At 35.9% G+C, this 22449-nt stretch overlaps 2 protein-coding genes across 3 annotated transcripts in view; one reads left to right on the top strand and one right to left on the bottom strand.

Annotated features, from left to right (window-relative positions):
* Nucleotides 1–2660: 2660 nt before the first annotated feature.
* On the bottom strand, nt 2661–12865 carry LOC140944293 (tumor necrosis factor-like). Of its 2 annotated transcripts, none has more exons than XM_073393447.1 (4): nt 12791–12865; nt 5936–6026; nt 4817–4886; nt 2661–3108 (listed from the first exon to the last, which is right to left on the bottom strand). In XM_073393447.1, the coding sequence occupies exons 2-4, from the start codon at nt 5993–5995 to the stop codon at nt 2753–2755; spliced, it is 486 nt and encodes a 161-aa protein (XP_073249548.1). In that variant the 5' UTR covers nt 5996–6026; nt 12791–12865; the 3' UTR covers nt 2661–2752. The 2 variants fall into 2 exon arrangements, with proteins under 2 accessions (XP_073249548.1, XP_073249549.1); XM_073393448.1 differs by having other exon boundaries at nt 4817–4883.
* A 7925-nt stretch (nt 12866–20790) lies between these two features.
* LOC140943873 (E3 ubiquitin-protein ligase TRIM71-like) overlaps nt 20791–22449 on the top strand; it is a 2505-nt gene continuing 846 nt past the window's right edge. The window contains exon 1 of the mRNA XM_073392989.1: nt 20791–22449. This exon is cut by the window's right edge and continues 846 nt beyond it. Coding sequence (XP_073249090.1) covers nt 21000–22449 — 1450 coding nt within the window. The 5' untranslated portion in view covers nt 20791–20999.

Below are 22449 nucleotides of genomic sequence, written 5' to 3'. Positions count from 1 at the left end.
CGGTTAGCGATGTAACCGCCAAAATATTAACCGTATCGTTAAAGCATTCACCTCAAAGACCTTAGTAATAGCTTAAAAATTCCATGACTTATATGACCTATCAATCTAGCAGTTTAGCGGGAATAAAAATTAGGCAACATAAACACAAAGAATAGAAGAAAGAAAATGAAATGACGTAGTAAAAGTTTACCCAATCTTTTGCTTTTTCTCTCCAAACTGGAGACATTTGTAAATAAAGCTGTGTGCATGACACACTGATTACTGATTTCCTTTTGCATTCTATTGATCTTTATTTCCTTGATAATAAAGAAAAATGGAAATAATAAAAATAAAAAACAATTTCGCAGTCTACAAAAAACTAGGCTTGCTTTAAAAGTGCTTGAACGTTAACTTATTTATTATATACGTACTGAGATATACTCACTAAAAAGTTATGTTGATATATGTACTTATTGACTGAGTGGGAGGACCGAAGTGGAAAATATTTGGCACAAGGTCATTGCAGGTCAGCTGCACCGAGAGCCAAATATTTTCCCGTCCGACCCGAATTAACTCACATTCAGTCGAAGTATTTTATCGTATAGCTTCGTATGATGGTTTTGTTTTTCGAATTTTTCTGACGGAGCGAATCCGCATCAAACAGTTGGCTTTTCTAGCAGGGCCGTAAGCGTTTTCCCCAGCCCTACCACGTGACGCGAGCGGCCCTGATCTTAAGGGACTTTTTTTGTTTCATATGGTTTTCCAACGAAATTGCGAGCGGAGCCGTACGGATCATTTGATAAATTTCCATACTCAAAAGAGCTTTCGCCAATCAGAGGGACGAACGATGTTTTTCACACGTAAATATAACGATACATCCAATCAGAATCGCGAACGACGTTTTTTAACCTGTGAGAAAAATGATATGTCTAATACTAAACCACAAAGGTATGTGAGTTTGACGCTAAAATTCCTGCTTTTTGTAGGCGCTTGCACCTTGCAGCGCCCTCGCTTCGGGTAGAGTCTTCACAGTCTCCTATTTTTCTGTAAGATTGTCGAGATCGAAGACTGCCTTACGGGCGTGTTCTGTCGCACTTTGTAACAATCGTCGCTTTATAATAAAATTATCGCACTTTGCAATACCTGTCGCACTTTGTAATAAACTTGAAATGGATGTTCGGAGGACAAATAAACCCAATAATAAGTATCATCATCGACAACAACAGCAGCAGCAGCATCAGCAACAACAACAACAACAACAACAACAACAACAACAACAACAATAATAATAATAATTTTGATAATGATGTATTTAATAATAATAGTTTATTGTTAAACTTGAAGATGTTTTATGATGATGATGCTAAAGATTATTTATATCAAAGCCGCTCATGATGTGCCACCACAATAACACAGAATAATGTACTCTTTATTTGCAACATCCAGGCATAGCTTGATTGACACAATGGCGTAATTTGATGTCCCTATGAAGTCATTTTGTGGAATTTATTGACAAAATCCAGTTCCATAATATTTCCCTCAAAGCAAAAGATACTCAAATAGTAAGGTGTCTGACAAAATCAAGAAGCTGGCAAAACACATTAATTATCTTAAACAATAGCAGTGATGTCATGATAACGTGATTCATTGTTAAAAAAGGATCTAGAACCATCCGCCATTTTAATTAAATTAATTGTGTTCCATTTTTCTTGAAACCCGCATTAATCGAGGTAATCGTTATAGAAAAATTGATCTGCGCATAAAACAATGATTAGAAAGCAAAAAACCTTAGTTATAACAATATTTTTTTCTCAAATCAATCATTTAAGAGCCTGGATTATACTAACAGTTATAATAAATATAATAAAATATTGCTGAATTAAGGGTAATGCTCAAATGCAATTATTGAAAATAAATATAAATAATTAATTTTTTAGATGAAAAGAGCAAATTTTGAAAAAAAAGTGGTTGCCAAAACGCGGCTGGCATGGATGTTAGATGTTTCCAGATACCATCAAACCTCTATTAAGCGGTCACCCTCGGGAATTAGCCAGGTGACCGCTTAATAGAGGTTTTTGTAAAAATCAAGCCCATTGGATTTTGGAAAGATTTGAAATAAAAGGCTGGCGAAATGATGATCAGAATGTCTCAGTATGTATAATATAATAAACACAATACCACATGGAAAGTGCTTTGTACGGTGTTTACGCACTTGTTTTTGTATCAGAAATCGAACGAGTGAGATTTCTGATACGTCAACATGCACAGCTATGAAGTATTCTATAGAGCGTTTTTACTCAAGTGGCCAGCTATACAAATTCATTGGGACAAAAGAAAGCGCTTACATTAGAAAAGAGTTCAACTCCCACAGGATTTGTTTGGAACACCAAAATGAGCGCCGTGACGTCATGTAAAAAACGTTCTATATTTATGGCTGGAATATTGACTCGTAGTTTTACATGTACGGAAACCATGACTATTTTTCCCCAAAGTACTTAGAACAGAAACAATTTCTCCTTGAATGCATGATTATCTTGACATTTTTTTCTTGTTGTATTAAGGCCGGTGACTCGATCGATCATATTAACACACGAAATTTCAGAACGGCGTACCTTTAATTTTCTCAACTTGGCAACGTCTGTATACATTGTCAGATAATTGTATATTACGTAAAGATTTCATATACTGTTGTTCTCTCGTCTAGGTTATTACTTTTCGTAAGTTATGATCTTACTGATACATATTATAACGCCTTATCTGAAAATTAATGTGATCAGTCGACTTTATACATGCCAAAATATGTGTGATTAGGCCCGACCCATAGTTTCACGGAACCATAGCCCTTGAAAGGTTTCACAAACACTCTTTCCCCTTGATTTAGCTTGAAAATTCCTCCTGCCGAGGCTGTTTCCTCAGTGCTGGGTTGCATGGGCTTGTGGATCATTAGCAGAAGTCTCTGGCCAGTGAATACACCCACACGATTTCTGGTAGCCATGGGCTCAGAATTGAAGTACAACTGAGTATAAACATAATACCGGCCGCTAACAGGTACAATTAACTGAGAGCCGCCGAACTCAAATCCACCGGCAATGTGGCTGTTGGCATGGCTTAGGTCCCACGCACTAATGGCTAAAAAAGAGGAGATAAATTAAAAAAAAATTGTTTTGATTCCTTCTACCTTCTATCAGTAAGTGATAAAGTGGTTCTAGATCGCATCATTTGTGCTCTATGCGCATTATTTTTGTTTCGCATTTAAAAATGACAGGTGTAAAAGCGTTCCTATTCTAATTTTCAACAAAACCGATAACTAAATCAATAAAATATTTTGCACTGCAACTAAATTATGAGAATTTAAAATGGCGTTAATAATAATAATAATAACAATAATAATAATAATAATAATTTTATTTATATAGCGCTAAAATCCAATAATTGTCCAAAGCGCTACCTAATTACAAAAAAGAATATAAAAAAAAATCTAAATTATAAAATATCTACAATATACAATATAATTCAAATATAACCTAAGTTATCTACTATATAAATCAAAAACATCTTAAAACAAAAGGAATCTCATAACCTATATGCTAACTTAAATAAAAAAAGTTTTAAGGGATTGCTTAAAAGTTGCCACTGAAGCACATTTCCTAATCTCTAGAGGTAAATCGTTCCACAATTTAGGTCCTGCAATAGAGAAAGCTCTGTCTCCATATGTTTTCAATCTGCTTCTTGGAACCACTAAATATTCTTTACATGAAGAACGCAATGACCTAGAGTATGTTTTAAAATTCAAAAGGTAAGAAATATAAGAAGGTGAAAGGCCATGAAGGGCCTTGTATACCAATAAAAGGACTTTAAAAGTTATTCTAAACTCAACTGGTAACCAATGAAGATTAATTAAAATAGGAGTTATATGAACATGCTTCGGTGTCAGTGTGACAACACGAGCTGCAGCATTCTGAACTGCCTGTAGTCTAGCTAACAGATACCTAGGAAGGCCATGTAATAAGGAATTACAGTGATCAAGTTTCGAACTAATAAATGCATGGACTAAGATTTCACATGTATCTTGGCTTAAGTACTTGCGGATTTTAGCAATATTTTTCAAATGATAGAATGATGATTTACAAATGTTCTTAATGTGCTCCTCAAAACTAAATATGCTATCAAACTGAACCCCTAAATTACGAACAGAGTCACGAGGTGCAATGCAAATGAAGTGTTTATTGAACTTTGTATCGTGCAATTGTCAGCAGTCCTCTACTTGTGATTTCAAATCAAACTCGCGCCGTGCGCTCGAAGCTCGCTCATTAATGATTTTAAAACCATTGACTTATAATGTGAGGCAAAATTAATATACTCCACTCAGTTCGATTACCATTATTAATTTAAACCCTTCTACGAAAGCCATGCGCTGGCTCGTTTCCCCCAGAATGTTAGAGTAAGTAACGGTTAGTCTTGGTAGCTTTAGCGTGATCTCGCGTACATGTTGACTTCCTTAGGGTTGATTTTCACTGTCGCATAATTTTTCCGGGCGAACGCACGTAAAATTTACGCGCTTAAATGAAACAGAGGCAACGTGTGAGAGGCCACGCGTAAAGGTAAAAGTTGAGCGAGTTCAGGCAACTTTTACGATTACATGTGATCTTCCATACATTGCCTCTATTTTATTAACGCGTGTAAAATTTACGTAATTGCTGGATGTATGTCGAACAGGCCAGGCAGCTATATTTCTTCTGTTTTTGACATTAATTATTTCGTTAAGTTGGATTTTTTTAGTTTCTTCTGCGGAAGGTAGGGTTTGGTTACTTTTAAAGAGGTTTCGTATGTAAGCTACCTGTGTCTTCAGGATAGTACACAGGTCTTGGATCCCCGCCCTCGATGTGAGCTGATGGCACAACGTTCTGCTGTTAAAGGATCAATGTTAGTACAAAATAAATAATAGATATTAATAAATGAATAAATGAATATTTAATTTTCCTCTCCCTGTTAAGGAAATTTCAAACATTGGAGACAAGCTAAGAATCCCAGCCAACTCATGGCGAATCAATTGGCTATTACAAATAAACAAGGATAAGAATTTGAAGTCGTGAATAACCAGGTTATTTCCTCTGTTTTGCACTGAGCAACTCCAATGTACAAAAATGAGATCTATATTTGCCGGATACTAGAAAAGTAAATTTGTTTTGCTTTTTTGAGCATCCACGGCAACAATTTTTACTGAGTGGACATGCATAAAAATCCCGATTTGCTGATCTAAAACTGACTCCTCCTCTTACTCTGTCATTTTATCTCTAATTTTTACATCTCTTTCCGATGATCGATTCGAGCTTATGCTTTCCTTTCCCTGGAAGGTTCGAAAAAAATCGGAGAGGGAATTAATTATAGAGCTTGAGTAGGAAAGGGAAGTTAGCGCTGATCTGACAGGAGGTTCGAAAAACCGAGGGTTCGAGAGATCTTGATTCTACAGTAATTTGTAATTACAATAAAATAAATTACAGATATTTACTGGAATATGCAGAGAAAAATATCCTCAATATCCAGGTGCGTTGACAAGATTGGCTTTTTAACTTTATTTTTTCTCGCATCTCTTAATTTCATTTTGGTTTTCCTTACATGGCTTGAAATAAACTACACCTAAAACCGAGTAAAAATGTGTAAGATTGGATTTGAAATGAGTTCGTCATGGATAGAAATAATTAAGTAAAAATGAGTGAGTCAATCAGTGACTCATGAAGAGAAACGGGTAGAACGGATAAGAGTAAAATAAGTAACGAACCAGTAAATAAGAATGAAAATAAGTAAATGTAAGATAAAAGTAATTAAGAATAAGAAGCGACTCTCCGGCTGGTAGGCAGATACTCGAGGGGTCCCCTCATGGCGCCTTGCGGTAATTCTCTCGCGTTCGATGTAAAGGTGTTCGGCCTGAGAAAAGTTGATCGTTAGATTCACTTACACAACGTGATGGAACTGACGCCATGAGGCAAAACAAAGTGAACACTGTCGAGAGAAACATGATTCCAGCCAGTGCGTTCTTGTTAGTGGCTCTGTAATTAAGGAGAGAGAAAGAGAATATGAGAACAGTTAATTTCGCATGCGTGTTGAAACAGCAAAGCGGACTTTGAAAAGGAGATTAGGTATTGGGTGAAGAAAGCGTCCCTGTCCCTTTGTTCACACCACAGAGAAGGCAATGGGAAATTTTACACTCACCAGGTCTAGGGTTAGTGTCGAAATAAGCCAGCCGGCATTTTCCTTGTAATATACATGACTTTCTTTTTAAAGTCAATCAGACATCTGTCAGAACGGAACACGCACTGCTGACCAAGGTTAAAGTTGAAGTTACGGCTAACCAGTTGGATCCCAGACTCATTTTATCAAAATTGTTTTGAACGACTATTTTTTTGAAGAACAAATAACGGACAAATAACGCTTAAGCCCGATTTCCATACGATTGCTTCGATTGCTGAAAAAAAACTTAAGCTATCGTAGTGATCATATGGAAACTACTCTCCAGGGATAGTAGCTATCGCAGCGGTCATATCAATCGCAACGATCACTGAAACTATTTTTTCAGCGACCGCAGCGATCGTGGCGATCATATGGAAACAGGGTTTTAGGAAGACCCACCTCAGGTATCCGTCATATGTTTCACTTGAAAGTTTGCAGAGTTCGGCTCCTTTCACAACTTTGACCCCTCTAGTTTCTTATTACTCAAAAAATTAAATTGGACGTTCTGTCGGGGAAATCTGTTTTTCGCTTCCGAAGGAGCCAGGCCTTTTGATTGCCATAAATGACGTTTTTCAACCTCAGTGGTGGCGTCTGAAGAGAATTAGCAGTTTTTTGGACAAAATTTAATAAATAGCTCATGTGTAAAATACGCGGGAAACTTGTTTGATTTGTGCTAACCATGTTTAGGCAAGTACTAATAATGACGTCACAACACCATCAGGTCCACTTGACAGTTTAGCAAGCCCATTAGGAACGGCTAATGTCTTCTATTTATCGCTAAAAATTGGATATATATAAAGAAAACAAGCACACATACCAGCTACATACCCAAAGTGGAGCTCAAAACTCTTTATCTCAATTTTTTCTGACTATTACAAAACCGTTCTCTCCTTTCTATCTCAAGGAAACCACTAGAACTAACTACTGAAGTCTCAGCGTTTTACGCGCCCTTACTCAGTTAATTATGCGAGTTAAGGTGGCTCGATACAGTTTTTCAGGGCCAATACCTCCCAAGTTTGAGCATAAACTACGTCGCCATAAACAAAGTTTTGGAAAAATTGAATCTTATTTTTTTAAAAAAATCTTTCGAGCGGTTTAAAAATTATTCGCTAATTTGTTAAAGTAGACCAACATGTTCAAAAACCGCTAACAAAAGCGCCTCGATACATACTAATCAAATCCTTCTTTCTAGCAATCGGCTGGAGCTATCTCCACGGTCTTTCACATACGTTTTTAAAAAGATTGAAACTACTATCAGATGAAATTGCATGTCAAAAGCGCTTCATTTTCTACAGATAACAGCCGAACATCAAGATTATCCATTTTTTACCGTATTTCTAACCACAAAATCTTGATCCCAAAATATCTCGATAACGCTCTTACAGATTTCGCTTAAACTTCACGAACATCGAGGCGGCTATCGGAGGAAAAAGCTCCCGTGAATAATTTTGGAAGAACAGTTCTCAGTGCCGAGAAATACTTCTGTAAGTAAAATAGATAATAGCGTCATTTCGTTGCTATGACAACTCCGATGTCATTGCAACCCTGATCATAAAAGATTTTCATCTTTATCTAATACAACTGTGGGGGCAATTTTTCCAAAACTTTGTTTATGGCGACGTAGTTTATGCTCAAACTTGGGAGGTATTGGCCTTGAAAAACTGTTTCGAGCCACCTTAACAAGCCCACATTTGCATGCAAATTAGTTCAGCTCAGTAATAACCTCATAAAAACACAAAAAAACAATTAAAAGAAAACCACACACGTTTCTTAGACACAAGAAATCAACTTTATGACCCTTTATTAAAAAATGATTGCAAAAAAATTAATAGATTAAATATTCTACTAGGGGTACCTTCCGGCAAGTGTCAACGAGGCGAATTCGTTTATCTTTTGTGGAACGTGCCTATTGAGATCTTTGCGATTTCTTTCATAATTTTAGAGGTTTAAAATGGATTCCGCTTTATGGCACCCAACTTTGAAACAATAACTTTGGTACATTCTAGGCTTCACTTTTATTAAACAATAACAACAGGGCTTGAAGCTTTGTTGGTAAATATGAACAAGTTAGCACTACTATTTCATGGAAAATTCCATTGTATCAAAACTATAAACGTTAGAAAGAAAAATATAGTTCAAACGAGGCCTTTGACTGCTGAATTTAAAAAAATAATAATTAAATTTCGAGCAACAGTGTCATCAGGGATAAGAAAAATATTTCGCGCGGTAATATACATAGGAAAAAATTGGTGTAAAGTAAAATGTGTCAAAAGCGCAAGAATGGAGCGGAATGTATCAGAGGTATAAAAATCTGATAAACTTAAATAAAATACAAAGACCTAATGAGCCAATGTCACGGGACAAAGAGTCTCTCGAAAGGCATAATGATAGTCTTCAAAACAAAAGGTCTGCAAATTCGATGCATTCCTCACGGGAGTTTAGGGCTGTCTCAATGTAAATGGAGCTGCAAAAAGCATGCTGGTTGACAAAATCTCCCGAAAGACATAAATAAATTCCAAAAAAACAAATGTCTGCAAATACGTTGTATTCACTGGAGGTGAGGACTGGCTTAATGTAAGTCGACCTGCAAAGACCACGCATGTTCTGATAAAAGTTTTGCGAATATAACTTTATGCCTTGATCAACTACTGCTTAAAAATTCAAATCAAAAAGGAAAAGAGAACACTGAAACCTTGGTTCTGAGTCGAGAAGCGAACACGCTACCTCAGTGTAAGTCGAGCTGCAAAGAACAAGTTGGTTCTGACAAACATTTGAGCCTAAAACCCTATTCCTTGATCAGCTGCTGCTTTAAAGGCAATTTATAAACCAAATCAATGCACCTGTTGCCCTTTCAAACTAGAAATTGTATTAACTCTTGCTCACCTGTTGGGTCCTCTTGAACAGACAAGGAACAGCTGCACACTGAATCTCCCAATTTCGGACCACGAGTTGTAAATATAAGACCATGGCGTCACTACCCAAATATGGGGTCTTACTTACACCCAAATATGGTCAAAAATGCAAATTTTAGAGGGTTACGCAGAATTTGAGAGTTTTTGCCCATATTGCGCGGCGTTATAATTCTGCCGCCGAGGCAACCTGGCTTCTTAGCTCGGTTGCCTCGTTGGCAATTAAAATAGTGAAATTATATACAACCACCATCACATTTCTATTGTTTTCTCTCCACCACCACATTTCTATTGTTTCTACTCTACCACCACCACCACATTTCTATTGTTTCCCTCCTCCACCACCACATTTCTATTGTTCTCTTCTATTGTTTTGTTATTTGAGTTTGGCCTATTTGGCCTGAGGTTGCCTTTATTAGTCTGTGTCTGACCTGTGACCTTCTAAATAACAAAACAATATGAGGAGTAAAAACAACAGAAATGTGGTGGTGGAGGTGGAGAGAAACAATGGAAATGTGGTGGTAGTGGTGGAGGGAAACAATAAAAATGTGGTGGTGGTGGTGGTAGAGGTAAACAATAGAAATGTGGTGGTGGCGGTGGTGGAGAGAAAACAGTAGAAATGTGGTGGTGGTTGTATATAGTTTCACTATTCACGCAGCTGTGTTGAAAAACAAAGTTGAGTCTAGGGTCGTTGTAGGGTCGATATAAGGTCGATTTTTTTGTGGATGGAAAAATATATAGAGTAAATGTGGTGGTGGAGTAAGAGGAAATAATAAAATTGTGGAGGAGGGAAAAAAAAGTGAGGAAGGAAAATAAGAAAAATTATGGATGAGGAGGAAAATAAAAATGAAAGGGAGGAGGGTAAGTAAAACATTGTGCGCAGTGTAAAAAAAACGATAGCTTCCCTTTTTTGACTATTTTAATAAAATATTTAATCTAATTTTTTTTGCAATCTTTTTAATAAAGGGTCATAAAGTTGATTTCTTGTGTCTTAAGAAACGTGTCTGGTTTTATTGGGAATGTTTATTGATTAGTTGCGTGTTTCAATTGATCCTTGTCAAGTTATTAATTGTTTTTTTGTGTTTTTATGGGGTTATTACTGAGCTGAACTAATTTGTATGCAAATGTGGGCCTGTTAACTCGCATAATTAACTGACTTAGGGCTCGTGAAACACTGAGACTTCAATAGTTAGTGGTCTCTTCGAGATAGAAAGGAGAGAACGGTTTTGTGATAGTCAGACAAAATTGAGATAAAGACTTTTGAGCTCCACTTTCTGTATGTGTGTGTGTTTTCTTTATATATATCCAATTTTTAGCACTAAATAGAAGACATAAGCCGTTTCTTATGGGCTTGCTAAACTGTCAAATGGACCTGATGGTGCTGTGACGCCATTACTAGTACTTGCCTAAACATGGTTAGCATAAATTAAACAAGTTTCCCGCGCATTTTACACATTAGCTATTTATTAAATTTTGCTGCCCTTTTGCTACCCCCAAAGCTGCTAATTCTCATCAGACACCACTACTAACGTCGTCAGTGCTCACAAACTCCATTTCCGCTGCGGTTCATTCAAGTTTTGTTTCAAAATAGCTGTTTTCTTTTCTTTCTCACCAGTAAAGAATTCCTTTCTTGGGTATTATCCGTTTCCAGATATTGCCAAGAGAAGAAAGAAAACTATGGTTCATGTTAAACACAATCAGTTTGTGTTTAGATTTATTGAAAATCGCTCCGAGAGGAAACGTACAACATGAACGATCAATTTCTTTGAACAAAAAAAAGCGAGACATTTTGAATGTTGAAGGTTGTTGGGAAGTCATGTCTCCTCCTCATAGCCGATCTTGTTAAGTGATTTTTTCCTCTTGGTGATAACAACAAAATATCACATTGTTCCTCGTAAAATTAAGGATTAATCGATACAAACCCATATTCAGTTCTCATCCCCCCTAATCAAAGCAATAAACTTTGTAACCGAGAAGTCTATAAAGAATATCAGATCTAATTTCTCTTTGCATATAATTTAACTTATAACAGAGGCTTAATGACAATGTAATGACCTTAACGTAAATAATGTTAATTGAACTGAGAGGGGTGCAATTTGGTGTGAAATCATACGCGTGATTTCAAAATCGGCGAGCGCGCAGCGCAAGAGTTCGGTTGAAATCACAAGTAAGCTGGTGCCTAGCTCACACGAAAGTTGCCTGGTGGATGCGCTCAGCTGATAGATCTCTGGAGCGAACGACTTTTTGCAGCTGTTATGATCTTCAATATTCAAATCAGGTTTTACGACAGTAAAAGCTCATTATAAAGCTTGATAGGCGCCTGCTGAATAAATCCAGATAATACAAATATTTGAGAACTTGGAAAATTAAAGAAAGTGGTGAAAATTATCAATTGGATGTTACTGATAATTTTATTTTCTTATCAGGAAAAGAATTATCGAAGTGTTAAATATGCACCTGAAATACTCCGTAGCCTTGCAAAATTCTAGTCTGTGAAATTTATTCTTCCAACGCTCCAAATGATTTGAATACAATAGTGGAAGGTCAGATATTTTACTTTTTTGCGTTGGATATTTGTCAAACTGTATGATCTGACCATTTTCTTTTTAAAGACGTAGTTTGACGTGTGAGAGGAAGTTTTGATGAACTATAGCTGATTTCAGTATGTCGTGAAACTTGAAAAATATTGATGCTACTTTTCTTTTCTGAAAACTGGTATAATGTAAGATCTTTCCTGATGAACTCCCCATATCAGATATTAGTTCATTCTTAAGCCAGCGATTGATGGCAAAGACTCCTACGAGACCCTTAAAAGGCCTAAACCTATATTTTTTCGAAAACTTAAGAAGTAACAAGGCTTACATTGGAACCAGGGTCACTGAATAATTAACACAGAACCGCACATTGATCGGAATTATTATTTTCTTTTATGAATAAAATAAGACTTTGATTTGGAGTATTTGATTTATGATAAATTCTGCTTTTTAAACTTTTTAGCGTTCAAATCATATTTTGCGCTTTGAGATTGGTAAAATACGACTATACTGTAGACGTTGTTCATAGTCGCAGGGCAGAGTGGACTGAACAGCCTCGTCAACACCAACATACTAAGTGTCGTTATGTATCTACAGTTACTGTGAACAATTTCGAGGGGACGATTGTCATTTTTGAACAACGCCATTGCGGAGACTGAACTTAAGTACAAAGGTTTCAAAACACATGGCACCGTTGTTGGTGTTATTCAGCGCGGTAGCCAACTTTACGACTAGTTGTAGGCCAGCTGGCTGTCTTTCATTTCCACATATCCTGAAAATTGCACGCATGACTAGTGCACACTGACCTCACCAACACTTTGAGCTCTTAAGCTGTTTAGTTAACCTCCAAAACGGATAATTTATTACAAGTGGTTGGGTGATCAAACCAAAAAAGAGTAGGCCCGGGCCTACAGGTCTATGGACTGGCTATGACGCCTCTGTTATTAAATGTCTAACTTTGTCTTTCATCCATGCAATGCAATTCAAGTGGGTGTGTAACAATGTTAGGACAGCCAACTAATAGGGATATAAATAATTTTTAAGAGAGGTAATTTATCGCCCCTTATGTCCAAAGGTACCCATATGTCTGTGAAAAAGATGAGAGGTTGTTGGCAACAGGAAAACATAAGATTTACTTACCAAGAAACGCTGAAGTCGCAAGAAGCAATTCTTTCGAACTCTTTTTTCGTACTGAGTGAAGTAACAACGGGTTACCAATAATAACAGTGCTCAGTTAATTGACGGGAACCTATATTGGATGAACAGCTGCGCAAACTGTATTTTTTTTTTCAATTTATTCATTTGCTTAACACCGTGATATCATCAACTAACAATATTCCAAGGAAAAAATTTTCCATGTTATTTTCTGAAGCCTAGCAAATATGACGTTAATGAGAAATGATTGAACTGAATTACATCAAACTCATCATGCAGTTGCTCTTGTTGCATAACTTGTCTCTCGTTTAATGTGTTTAAATCATTTCAATTTCGTAAATTCATGTTTTGGGATAATAAACTATTGTAATTGTAAAGACTTGTAAAATAATCATCTTTACTCTTCAAGGGATTTATACGAATTTTGAAGTCTAAATTGCGGTAAACCATAATAGACCTTTTGACTGATACGGCGGCCATATTGAATTAATTCGATTTAAGGAGTATTATAGGATGCTCAGGGGGCATGAGCACATTTCGTTTGTATTTTCGAGCGCTTTTCGATCGCCTTTTTCCAGAGAAATATACAGTGAAAGACCATATTTCTAATACTAAACAAGAAAAAGGCGATCATTATTACATCCAAACACGGCACAAGGATCTCTTTTCCCATTACAATCTTATTTTAAGAAAACTGTAAAGAAAAATGTCCCGAAAAGCGCTCAAAACTACAAACGAAATGTGCTCATGCCCCCCCTGGGCATCCTATAATACTCCTTAAGTCGAATTAATTCAATATGGCCGCCGTATCGGTAAAAAGGTCTATTATGTCTTTTTTTTTCGAGAAAAAGATTTCTTGCAAATAAGTTAAATAGAACGTTAGCACTGCATGCTCTAACTTTTCTCGACTTTTCAGTTTCGATGTTCGCTTGAATCTTTTTATCTGCCGGGATTGTCTAAAACGTCGCGGAATCCAATTGTTTCATTCGAAACCTGTCAATGGAAAAGTGCGGGCTCTAACTGTGGGAAGGTAGAAAGAGAAACGAGTTGGATCTACTATAAAGTTTTATTTACGTTCGACTTGGGAATCATGTGGAACTTGGTTATCTTGTGGTAGTCAAGGGTGACCTTTTCAGCAAGTTTTTTGTTATTGTTGTAATTGTCTGCAGCTTCTACGCCATTTTGAATTACTTCATTTGAGCATGTGCATTACCCTGGTTCGATAAAGTCAACCAGATGATACAACTCCGACTCGAAAGCACGGAGTCGTTTGAATTCGGCGAAGGAAAAAAACCAAATTGGGTTATCGCTGAGCTGGCAATTCTGTTCTTTCTTGGTGTCACTACATTATTAGGTCGAGTCATTTTGTCACGGTCAAATGGACCTTAATGGTTATGTTGCTGCATTTTCAAGTTTTTCAGCTAATTGTGTGGCCGATGGTAAGCCATGTTTTTTAAAAGTGACTCATTTTTAACAAACACCAAAACCTGGGAAGATTTCAGCCATTTTATTTATCATCTTCCTTTTCCTCATTTTATGAATTCTCAATATTTTTCAAGCAAACTTCAGAGAACACAAGAGAAGGTACGATTAACAGTTTTAATTAATTTCAATTAAATGACTGAGAATGATTTTGGCCTGGATAGAATGTTTCATTTGGTCATCGCAATAGCGAAGGTTAAATTCCACCCCCCTCCCCCACGTAAAGCATGGTATTTTACTGATTGCATTTTACTTTCCGTTCTATTTCAACAGTTGAGTGTGATCATTAGGGCCTGTTATTATTAATTCAAAATATTTCCCCGATTTTGATTGGCTAAAAGCACACGTTTAATTCACCACAACCAGTTACTGATGACCAAATTTGGAAGAATTTTGTGTTTAACGAGGAAATGACGTCAAAAATGCAGCGTTCGTGCAGGTTAAGGCACCGTTAACCGAGAAGACCTGGGGACGAGGTTGAGTTGTTTTGGTTGTGGAAACAAAAATGGCGGTCATTTCACTCGTTTCAAGAGTAAGAACTAGGCAAAAAAATAGCTAAAAACATGGCAAAAACAGCAAGAAGACAACTCGAAGGGCGACATCTGCTATTTGGAGAATATTTGCGGAGCTGGACAAACCTAAACGTTGACTATCGATAGATCGATGGAGGTAAGCATGTTTTAGCCATGTTTTTAAACTAGGAATTATTTTGAATGAATAATAAAACAATTATTGAATTCGGCTTTCGTATCATATGAAGAATTATGGAGATCTCGGAGGGTGTTATCCGCCTTGGCTTACGGCCTCGACGGATAACACCCTCCTCGATCTCCATAATTCTTCATGAGATACTCAGCCTCATTCATTAATTGTTAATTAATAGGGTTTGAGCCTGCCTCAACAATCATATGCATTCAACATATGTTGAATGAAATCCAGTTTATCGAGAGTTCAGAGCGTTTGAACGGAAAGATGATGAAAGTTTTTTGAAACATGTTAATTAAATACCATTTATTCCAAATTGCATCAGTATCCGTCATGTCAATTCAATATATACTGAATCACAAGGCTCCCAAGTTCATAGAAAGGCTTTTCGAATCAACTCAGAGTACTAACAACAATCTCCCTCTTTATAAACCTCAAACTGAATTTTTTAAAAGAAGCTTTCAACAATAGTGAAAAAACTGGCCTTTCAGGTTCTCTGATAATAGCGATAAACATAGTTTCTTTTAAGCGAGAGCTATCTAGTTCCTTAGTCCTTTGATTTTATAATTGTCTTTTATACATTTTATATATTATTTTCCATATAAAACGGTTTCAAAGGTAGCACCTTTCTTTGCGCTACATATTCTCAACGTTAAGTAACATGCATCAGCTTCCCCGTAAAAATGCAGAAGCAGAAAGTATCACGCTTTATTAATAGCGGAGCTCCGGCGCACGAAGCGCGCCAGCGGAGCACCATGGGTAAGAAAATTTGGTAAACCATCCATCCGAGAAAATTTGGTTATGACGTAGCGTACGCCGGTACACTATTTGCGGGGGAGGGAAGAGAATCAGGTGTCAGCCCGTCCGGGGGAGGAGTATGTTATAAATTGCGCGATGCATTTGTGCAACCCGCCTTTTTCTTGGCGGGAAATCGCGACAGAAATGGCGTGGCTGCATGTCGTCGCGTTCAAAAACATGTTTACTTCAACTACTTCATTGCTTAAGGATTTTGTGACCGTAGTGCTCAGTTTCGAGTAAACTGTTTCGAAAAAATTGTTATAGCAACAAACAATAGCGGATTGAATTCGGGAAAGAGAAAGAAGAGAAAGGCATAGAGTATAAAAATTAACAGGCACGCTAGCGAAGAGGATTCAAGTGGAAAATTTATGCAGCATCGGCGACTTGTTCACTGATAGCTGAAGCTGACGGAGTTTTGAGTCATCTTGTGATGTTTTACGTCTCTTTTTGCACTGGATTTACAAAATGAAATACAGCTCCTATCAACATTCTTTTGCTATTCTTGGCTGGCTTGTTTACTGGGTTGTGGTTGAGAAATGCACTGCACGACAAAAACAAATCGGGAATCATCGTTTTCAGAAATAAGCTACTCTTAGTAAGCTTACTTCGCCTTGCATTTGTTTCCCAAGAATTCGTTTTGCAGGCCTAGTCTACTGTGATCAAGAGCCATTATGGCTATGCTATTTTTGGGGTGTACATATAAGGCTATCAACTCAATGTAAGAATAAGTTCACTCTTAGCTTGGACTGTTTGCAAATTATTTTTTCTCTAAAATCACTTAGCCTTTCCCTCAAAAGTCACATGAATGTGCTCTAAGGTTAATTGATTTGTGGAATACAAGTTTATTAGTTTTACCTCGCCAAACGAAAATATGATCTCTGATAATTGCTCCTTTCACCGAACATTGTAAAAGTTTGAAAAAAAGAATTTGACTTAGTTTTATACCGCCTTGTGAATCTCGTCTCTTTTGAGAGTTTCAATACCAACTGTCTACTTATAACAAACGAAGAAAAAAAAACCTTTTAAAATCTTGTCCCCGAATCCATGCCAAATATGTCAATAAAAGAAGAGGCCCACCCGAATAGCCTAAAAACAAATGAGAATAAAACTGTCTTAATTCCTGACTCGTACTATAATAATACTAATTTAAATTTGTAAAAAAAAATCATTCTAAAGAGAGCACTTTGCTTAAGTGTCCGTAGAAAAAGAGACCTAATTTCACGGTTCTTTCCAACTTTTGACACGTTTGTATGGTGGGGGTAAAAACTTGCTCCCCCCCTCCCCACCGTACAAACGTCTGTAAATTTTCGCAACTTTTCGGAGCTGCATCTTCGCCCTCTAAAGACGTATCACTTTCAAATTTGATAATTTTACTTATTTCAAGGCGTTTTTTTCAGTAGTGTCGACGTATGTGCGCTAGCTAGGCCATATAAAAAGTTAAAAAAAAAAACAAACTGTGAAAAGGTCTATGGCAACTGATAGTTCAGAAGGAAACCCTAAAGTACATTGTTAGCTTTTAAAAAAGCAGTCCCCCAGCTAAGGTTCTAGCTAATTCTCAATAATATCTAATATGTTCTATTATGTAATTAGGCTTTTTATTGTAAATAGCTGTCTTACGTAATTTTAGGTTTTATACTGTATATAAGTTTTTGGATTTCCCTTTCTTTCTCTATTATATTTTATTTATTTATTTATTTTTTTTTCTCGGCTGGCTTATTAGCATATTTTTGCTAGAGGTCTAACCAACCTCGTCAACCCGAGATTCAATAAAGCTTCATTCATTCATTCATTCATTCATTCATTCATTCATTCATTCATTCATTCATTCATTCATTCATTCATTCATTCATTCATTCATTCATTCATTCATTCATTCATTCATTCATTCATTCATTCATTCATTCATTCATTCATTCATTCATTCATTCATTCATTCATTCATTCATTCATTCATTCATTCATTCATTCATTCATTCATTCATTCATTCATTCATTCATTCATTCATTCATTCATTCATTCATTCATTCATTCATTCATTCATTCATTCATTCATTCATTCATTCATTCATTCATTCATTCATTCATTCATTCATTCATTCATTCATTCATTCATTCATTCATTCATTCATTCATTCATTCATTCATTCATTCATTCATTCATTCATTCATTCATTCATTCATTCATTCATTCATTCATTCATTCATTCATTCATTCATTCATTCATTCATTCATTCATTCATTCATTCATTCATTCATTCATTCATTCATTCATTCATTCATTCATTCATTCATTCATTCATTCATTCATTCATTCATTCATTCATTCATTCATTCATTCATTCATTCATTCATTCATTCATTCATTCATTCATTCATTCATTCATTCATTCATTCATTCATTCATTCATTCATTCATTCATTCATTCATTCATTCATTCATTCATTCATTCATTCATTCATTCATTCATTCATTCATTCATTCATTCATTCATTCATTCATTCATTCATTCATTCATTCATTCATTCATTCATTCATTCATTCATTCATTCATTCATTCATTCATTCATTCATTCATTCATTCATTCATTCATTCATTCATTCATTCATTCATTCATTCATTCATTCATTCATTCATTCATTCATTCATTCATTCATTCATTCATTCATTCATTCATTCATTCATTCATTCATTCATTCATTCATTCATTCATTCATTCATTCATTCATTCATTCATTCATTCATTCATTCATTCATTCATTCATTCATTCATTCATTCATTCATTCATTCATTCATTCATTCATTCATTCATTCATTCATTCATTCATTCATTCATTCATTCATTCATTCATTCATTCATTCATTCATTCATTCATTCATTCATTCATTCATTCATTCATTCATTCATTCATTCATTCATTCATTCATTCATTCATTCATTCATTCATTCATTCATTCATTCATTCATTCATTCATTCATTCATTCATTCATTCATTCATTCATTCATTCATTCATTCATTCATTCATTCATTCATTCATTCATTCATTCATTCATTCATTCATTCATTCATTCATTCATTCATTCATTCATTCATTCATTCATTCATTCATTCATTCATTCATTCATTCATTCATTCATTCATTCATTCATTCATTCATTCATTCATTCATTCATTCATTCATTCATTCATTCATTCATTCATTCATTCATTCATTCATTCATTCATTCATTCATTCATTCATTCATTCATTCATTCATTCATTCATTCATTCATTCATTCATTCATTCATTCATTCATTCATTCATTCATTCATTCATTCATTCATTCATTCATTCATTCATTCATTCATTCATTCATTCATTCATTCATTCATTCATTCATTCATTCATTCATTCATTCATTCATTCATTCATTCATTCATTCATTCATTCATTCATTCATTCATTCATTCATTCATTCATTCATTCATTCATTCATTCATTCATTCATTCATTCATTCATTCATTCATTCATTCATTCATTCATTCATTCATTCATTCATTCATTCATTCATTCATTCATTCATTCATTCATTCATTCATTCATTCATTCATTCATTCATTCATTCATTCATTCATTCATTCATTCATTCATTCATTCATTCATTCATTCATTCATTCATTCATTCATTCATTCATTCATTCATTCATTCATTCATTCATTCATTCATTCATTCATTCATTCATTCATTCATTCATTCATTCATTCATTCATTCATTCATTCATTCATTCATTCATTCATTCATTCATTCATTCATCGAGTATAGGCTCTCCAAGAAGGTACCCCTTATATGAGAAAGTGATGAGTTAGTACATTTCAACAAATACAGTGACACTTTATTAAGCGGACACCCTCTATTAAGCGGACGGTAGCCGAAGTCCCAAAATTTATTTCCCTTATTTACTTTAAATGAAACCTTTATTAAGTGGACACCTCTATTAAGCTAAAAAGTACCTGAAATGGTGATTTCTATTATTGCCAACCCGTATTAAACGGACACTTGTAATTAAATTCCACTATCCAACATACCAGACACCGGAAATGCTACAGATTGCCTCGAATTGCCACCCACACATTTTTTCGATTTTTACATTAAAAAACGTGACTTGTCGAACTTATTTGATTAGTTTCCCAGTACAGTTTTCTATTTCCTTTTGTTTGTATAAAGCTTTTTTCACCCGGTTTTTTCACTCATCTGATTTCTTCAAATTTGAGTTGCCATCTATGTTTAAGGTACTATGATCGATTGGTCCACTTTGATAAAGAAATTAATGCAAACGTATATCGTCTACTCTCTGTGAGTATTCTAAACGTTTCTACTGTTCATTTGAATGGCATTTGACACCTCATATGGCGTTATGTATTGAAACCTGAATTAAGAGGACACTACAGCTTTCCCCGAGGGTGTGCGCTTAATACAGGTTCCACTGTAGTGGAATTCATCACCAATTTCGGATCTGTTACAAAGGGGCAAAGCCTCCCAACACTGGGTATCTTCTTGTAGCGCCCAGATTCAATGGGTACCAAGTGGCAAGAAATCCGCATTTTGGTTACTGCCACTCTTGTCTTAACGTTCTTTAGTAAATCAAGATAAGATTCAAATCTGACTTCGTTTTTCAATTCACTATACAGACTTAATTTGTTTCCAACTGAGGAGTTAAATTTATTCTTTTTCAAATTTTTCGACCAATATCCCTGGTATTGTTTTTAATTAACAAATTTCTTTTAAACATTCTAACCAGGTGACGAAGTCTCCGTCCTGTAGTCAAGATGTGGCGGATTTGGACTATAATCAGTTAATTTAGTAGAGTGTAATAGGTGCTTTACAGTAGTAAACCATGAATGCTTACCTATATATTATTTACATGAATGTTTATCTTTATAGTGCGCTAGTTAAAATTTGGTTATTTTGTAGGGTAAGTAACCTTAAGAAGTACTTAAAAATTTTAGTGTAAATAATAAGATGAAGAGGAAAACGTCCTAGTTCTCCCTTCACCGCCAGGTTACTTGCTTTAGAGTGAACCCCCAAGGCCATTTTGTTAATAATACAGAGTTTCGTCTGGGTCATAAGACAAGACTTCATTGTTCATTCGCAAAGCTATTCCCTTGATCGTCAACAACTAGGAAAATTTTTTAAAAAGTAACCTCGTTTTCGACCTTTTCCATGGATATAAAGACCTTGCTGGACAATCTTCATGATGAACTATCCTGTTCTGTGTGCATGTGTCCATTCACTGATCCAAAGCAGTTGCCTTGTTTGCACAGTTTCTGTCTTCATTGCCTGAACAGAATTCAACGAACGCGCGGCGTCCGTGGTAAAATTACATGCCCCGAGTGCAGGAGACAGTTTCAGATTTCTGGAAGTGGAAATCCCAGCGAACTTCCAACCAATTTTCGAATAAACAGTTTGCTAGATGTCTTGGCGATCAAAGAGTGCAGCACAGTCAACGTCAAATGCAGAAACTGCGAAAAACGGAGCGCCCAGACCTTATATTGCTTCCAGTGTTGTTCCTTCTGGTGTGAAGAATGTATTGTAGGACATGACATAATTCGAGAAAATAAAGACCACAGAACGCTTTCGCTGAAAGATTTTCAGGATCAAGACATCAAGGCTGTATTAGAGCGACCAGCATTTTGTCAGAAGAAACACCATGAAGACAAACAGCTGGAGCTCTTTTGCAAGGACTGTAAAGTAGCCATTTGCAACACTTGTGCTGTAACACTTCATGAAGGTCATGGTAAGATGCCCTTGCAAGAAGCCACTGACGCACGCAAGACACAGATCAGCTCCATGACAAAATCTTTGAAAGACAAAGTACTGGAAAAACAAAAGGAAGTTGAACAGTTTAACCAAAAAAGCATCGCATTTCAAACGAAAGTAGCCGAGGTAAAAAGCCAAGTGCAGTCTTTTGTAGACCAAATTATTGCAATCATCAAAACAAGAAAACAAGATGTTTTTGATGTGATTGATAATCAAGCGAAAAAATCACTCGAATCTCTCTCACAGAAAAAAGACGAAGTGGACAAACAAGTGAAATTAATTGAATTAGCAATTGAACAAATTGAAACTCTGTTAAAACGAAGCTTTAGTACTGAAATTCTTGGATTCAGTGAAACATTTGATTCAATCCTACAGGAACAAAGTACTCAAGAAAACCGTGACACTGAATGTATTCCTCGGTTTAGTTTCACCAAAAGTGAAAAACTGATTAACCTTCTGAGCATGAGCGAGGGGATAGGTAATGTAGAATTTGTTTTTATCGAAACTGAAGCGCAACAATCAGGAGCTAAAGGTAAAGAAAGTACTAGTAAAGTAATTTCTGGGAATAAAAAGGAAAATAATCGTGACAATCCTCTTGAGACTCAGGTACAAACCAGGCGCTTCAGATCTGTGCTGTCATTTGGACAAAAAGGTGAGTCTGTTGGAATGCTTAAGGGGCCTTGGGGGATGGCAGTGAATGATCAGGATGAAATTGCTGTGACTGAGTTCTGGAACCACAGGGTTTCAGTGTTTAGTAGTGACGGTACCCACTTAAGATCGTTTGGTAGGAAGGGTCTTAATAATGGTGAGTTTCAGTGCCCTGAAGGGATCGCTTTTGATAGTCTTGGCAACA

This window comes from Porites lutea, chromosome 7, assembly GCF_958299795.1.
Source record: "Porites lutea chromosome 7, jaPorLute2.1, whole genome shotgun sequence".
NCBI classification, from domain to species: Eukaryota; Metazoa; Cnidaria; class Anthozoa; order Scleractinia; family Poritidae; genus Porites; species Porites lutea.
Note: the sequence above shows the minus strand (reverse complement) of the source record. Positions and strands in the feature narration are given on the sequence as shown.

Bases quoted from the DNA above. Each gene is read 5' to 3' on its own strand.
- LOC140944293 (XM_073393447.1), bottom strand. From the start codon at position 5,995: ATGTTTCTCTCGACAGTGTTCACTTTGTTTTGCCTCATGGCGTCAGTT. The intron at 4,887-5,935 runs GTAAGTGAATCT...ATCCTTTAACAG, and splicing joins CGTCAGTTCCATCACGTTGT to CAGAACGTTGTGCCATCAGC. The intron at 3,109-4,816 runs GTAGCTTACATA...CCTCTTTTTTAG, and splicing joins GTACTATCCTGAAGACACAG to CCATTAGTGCGTGGGACCTA.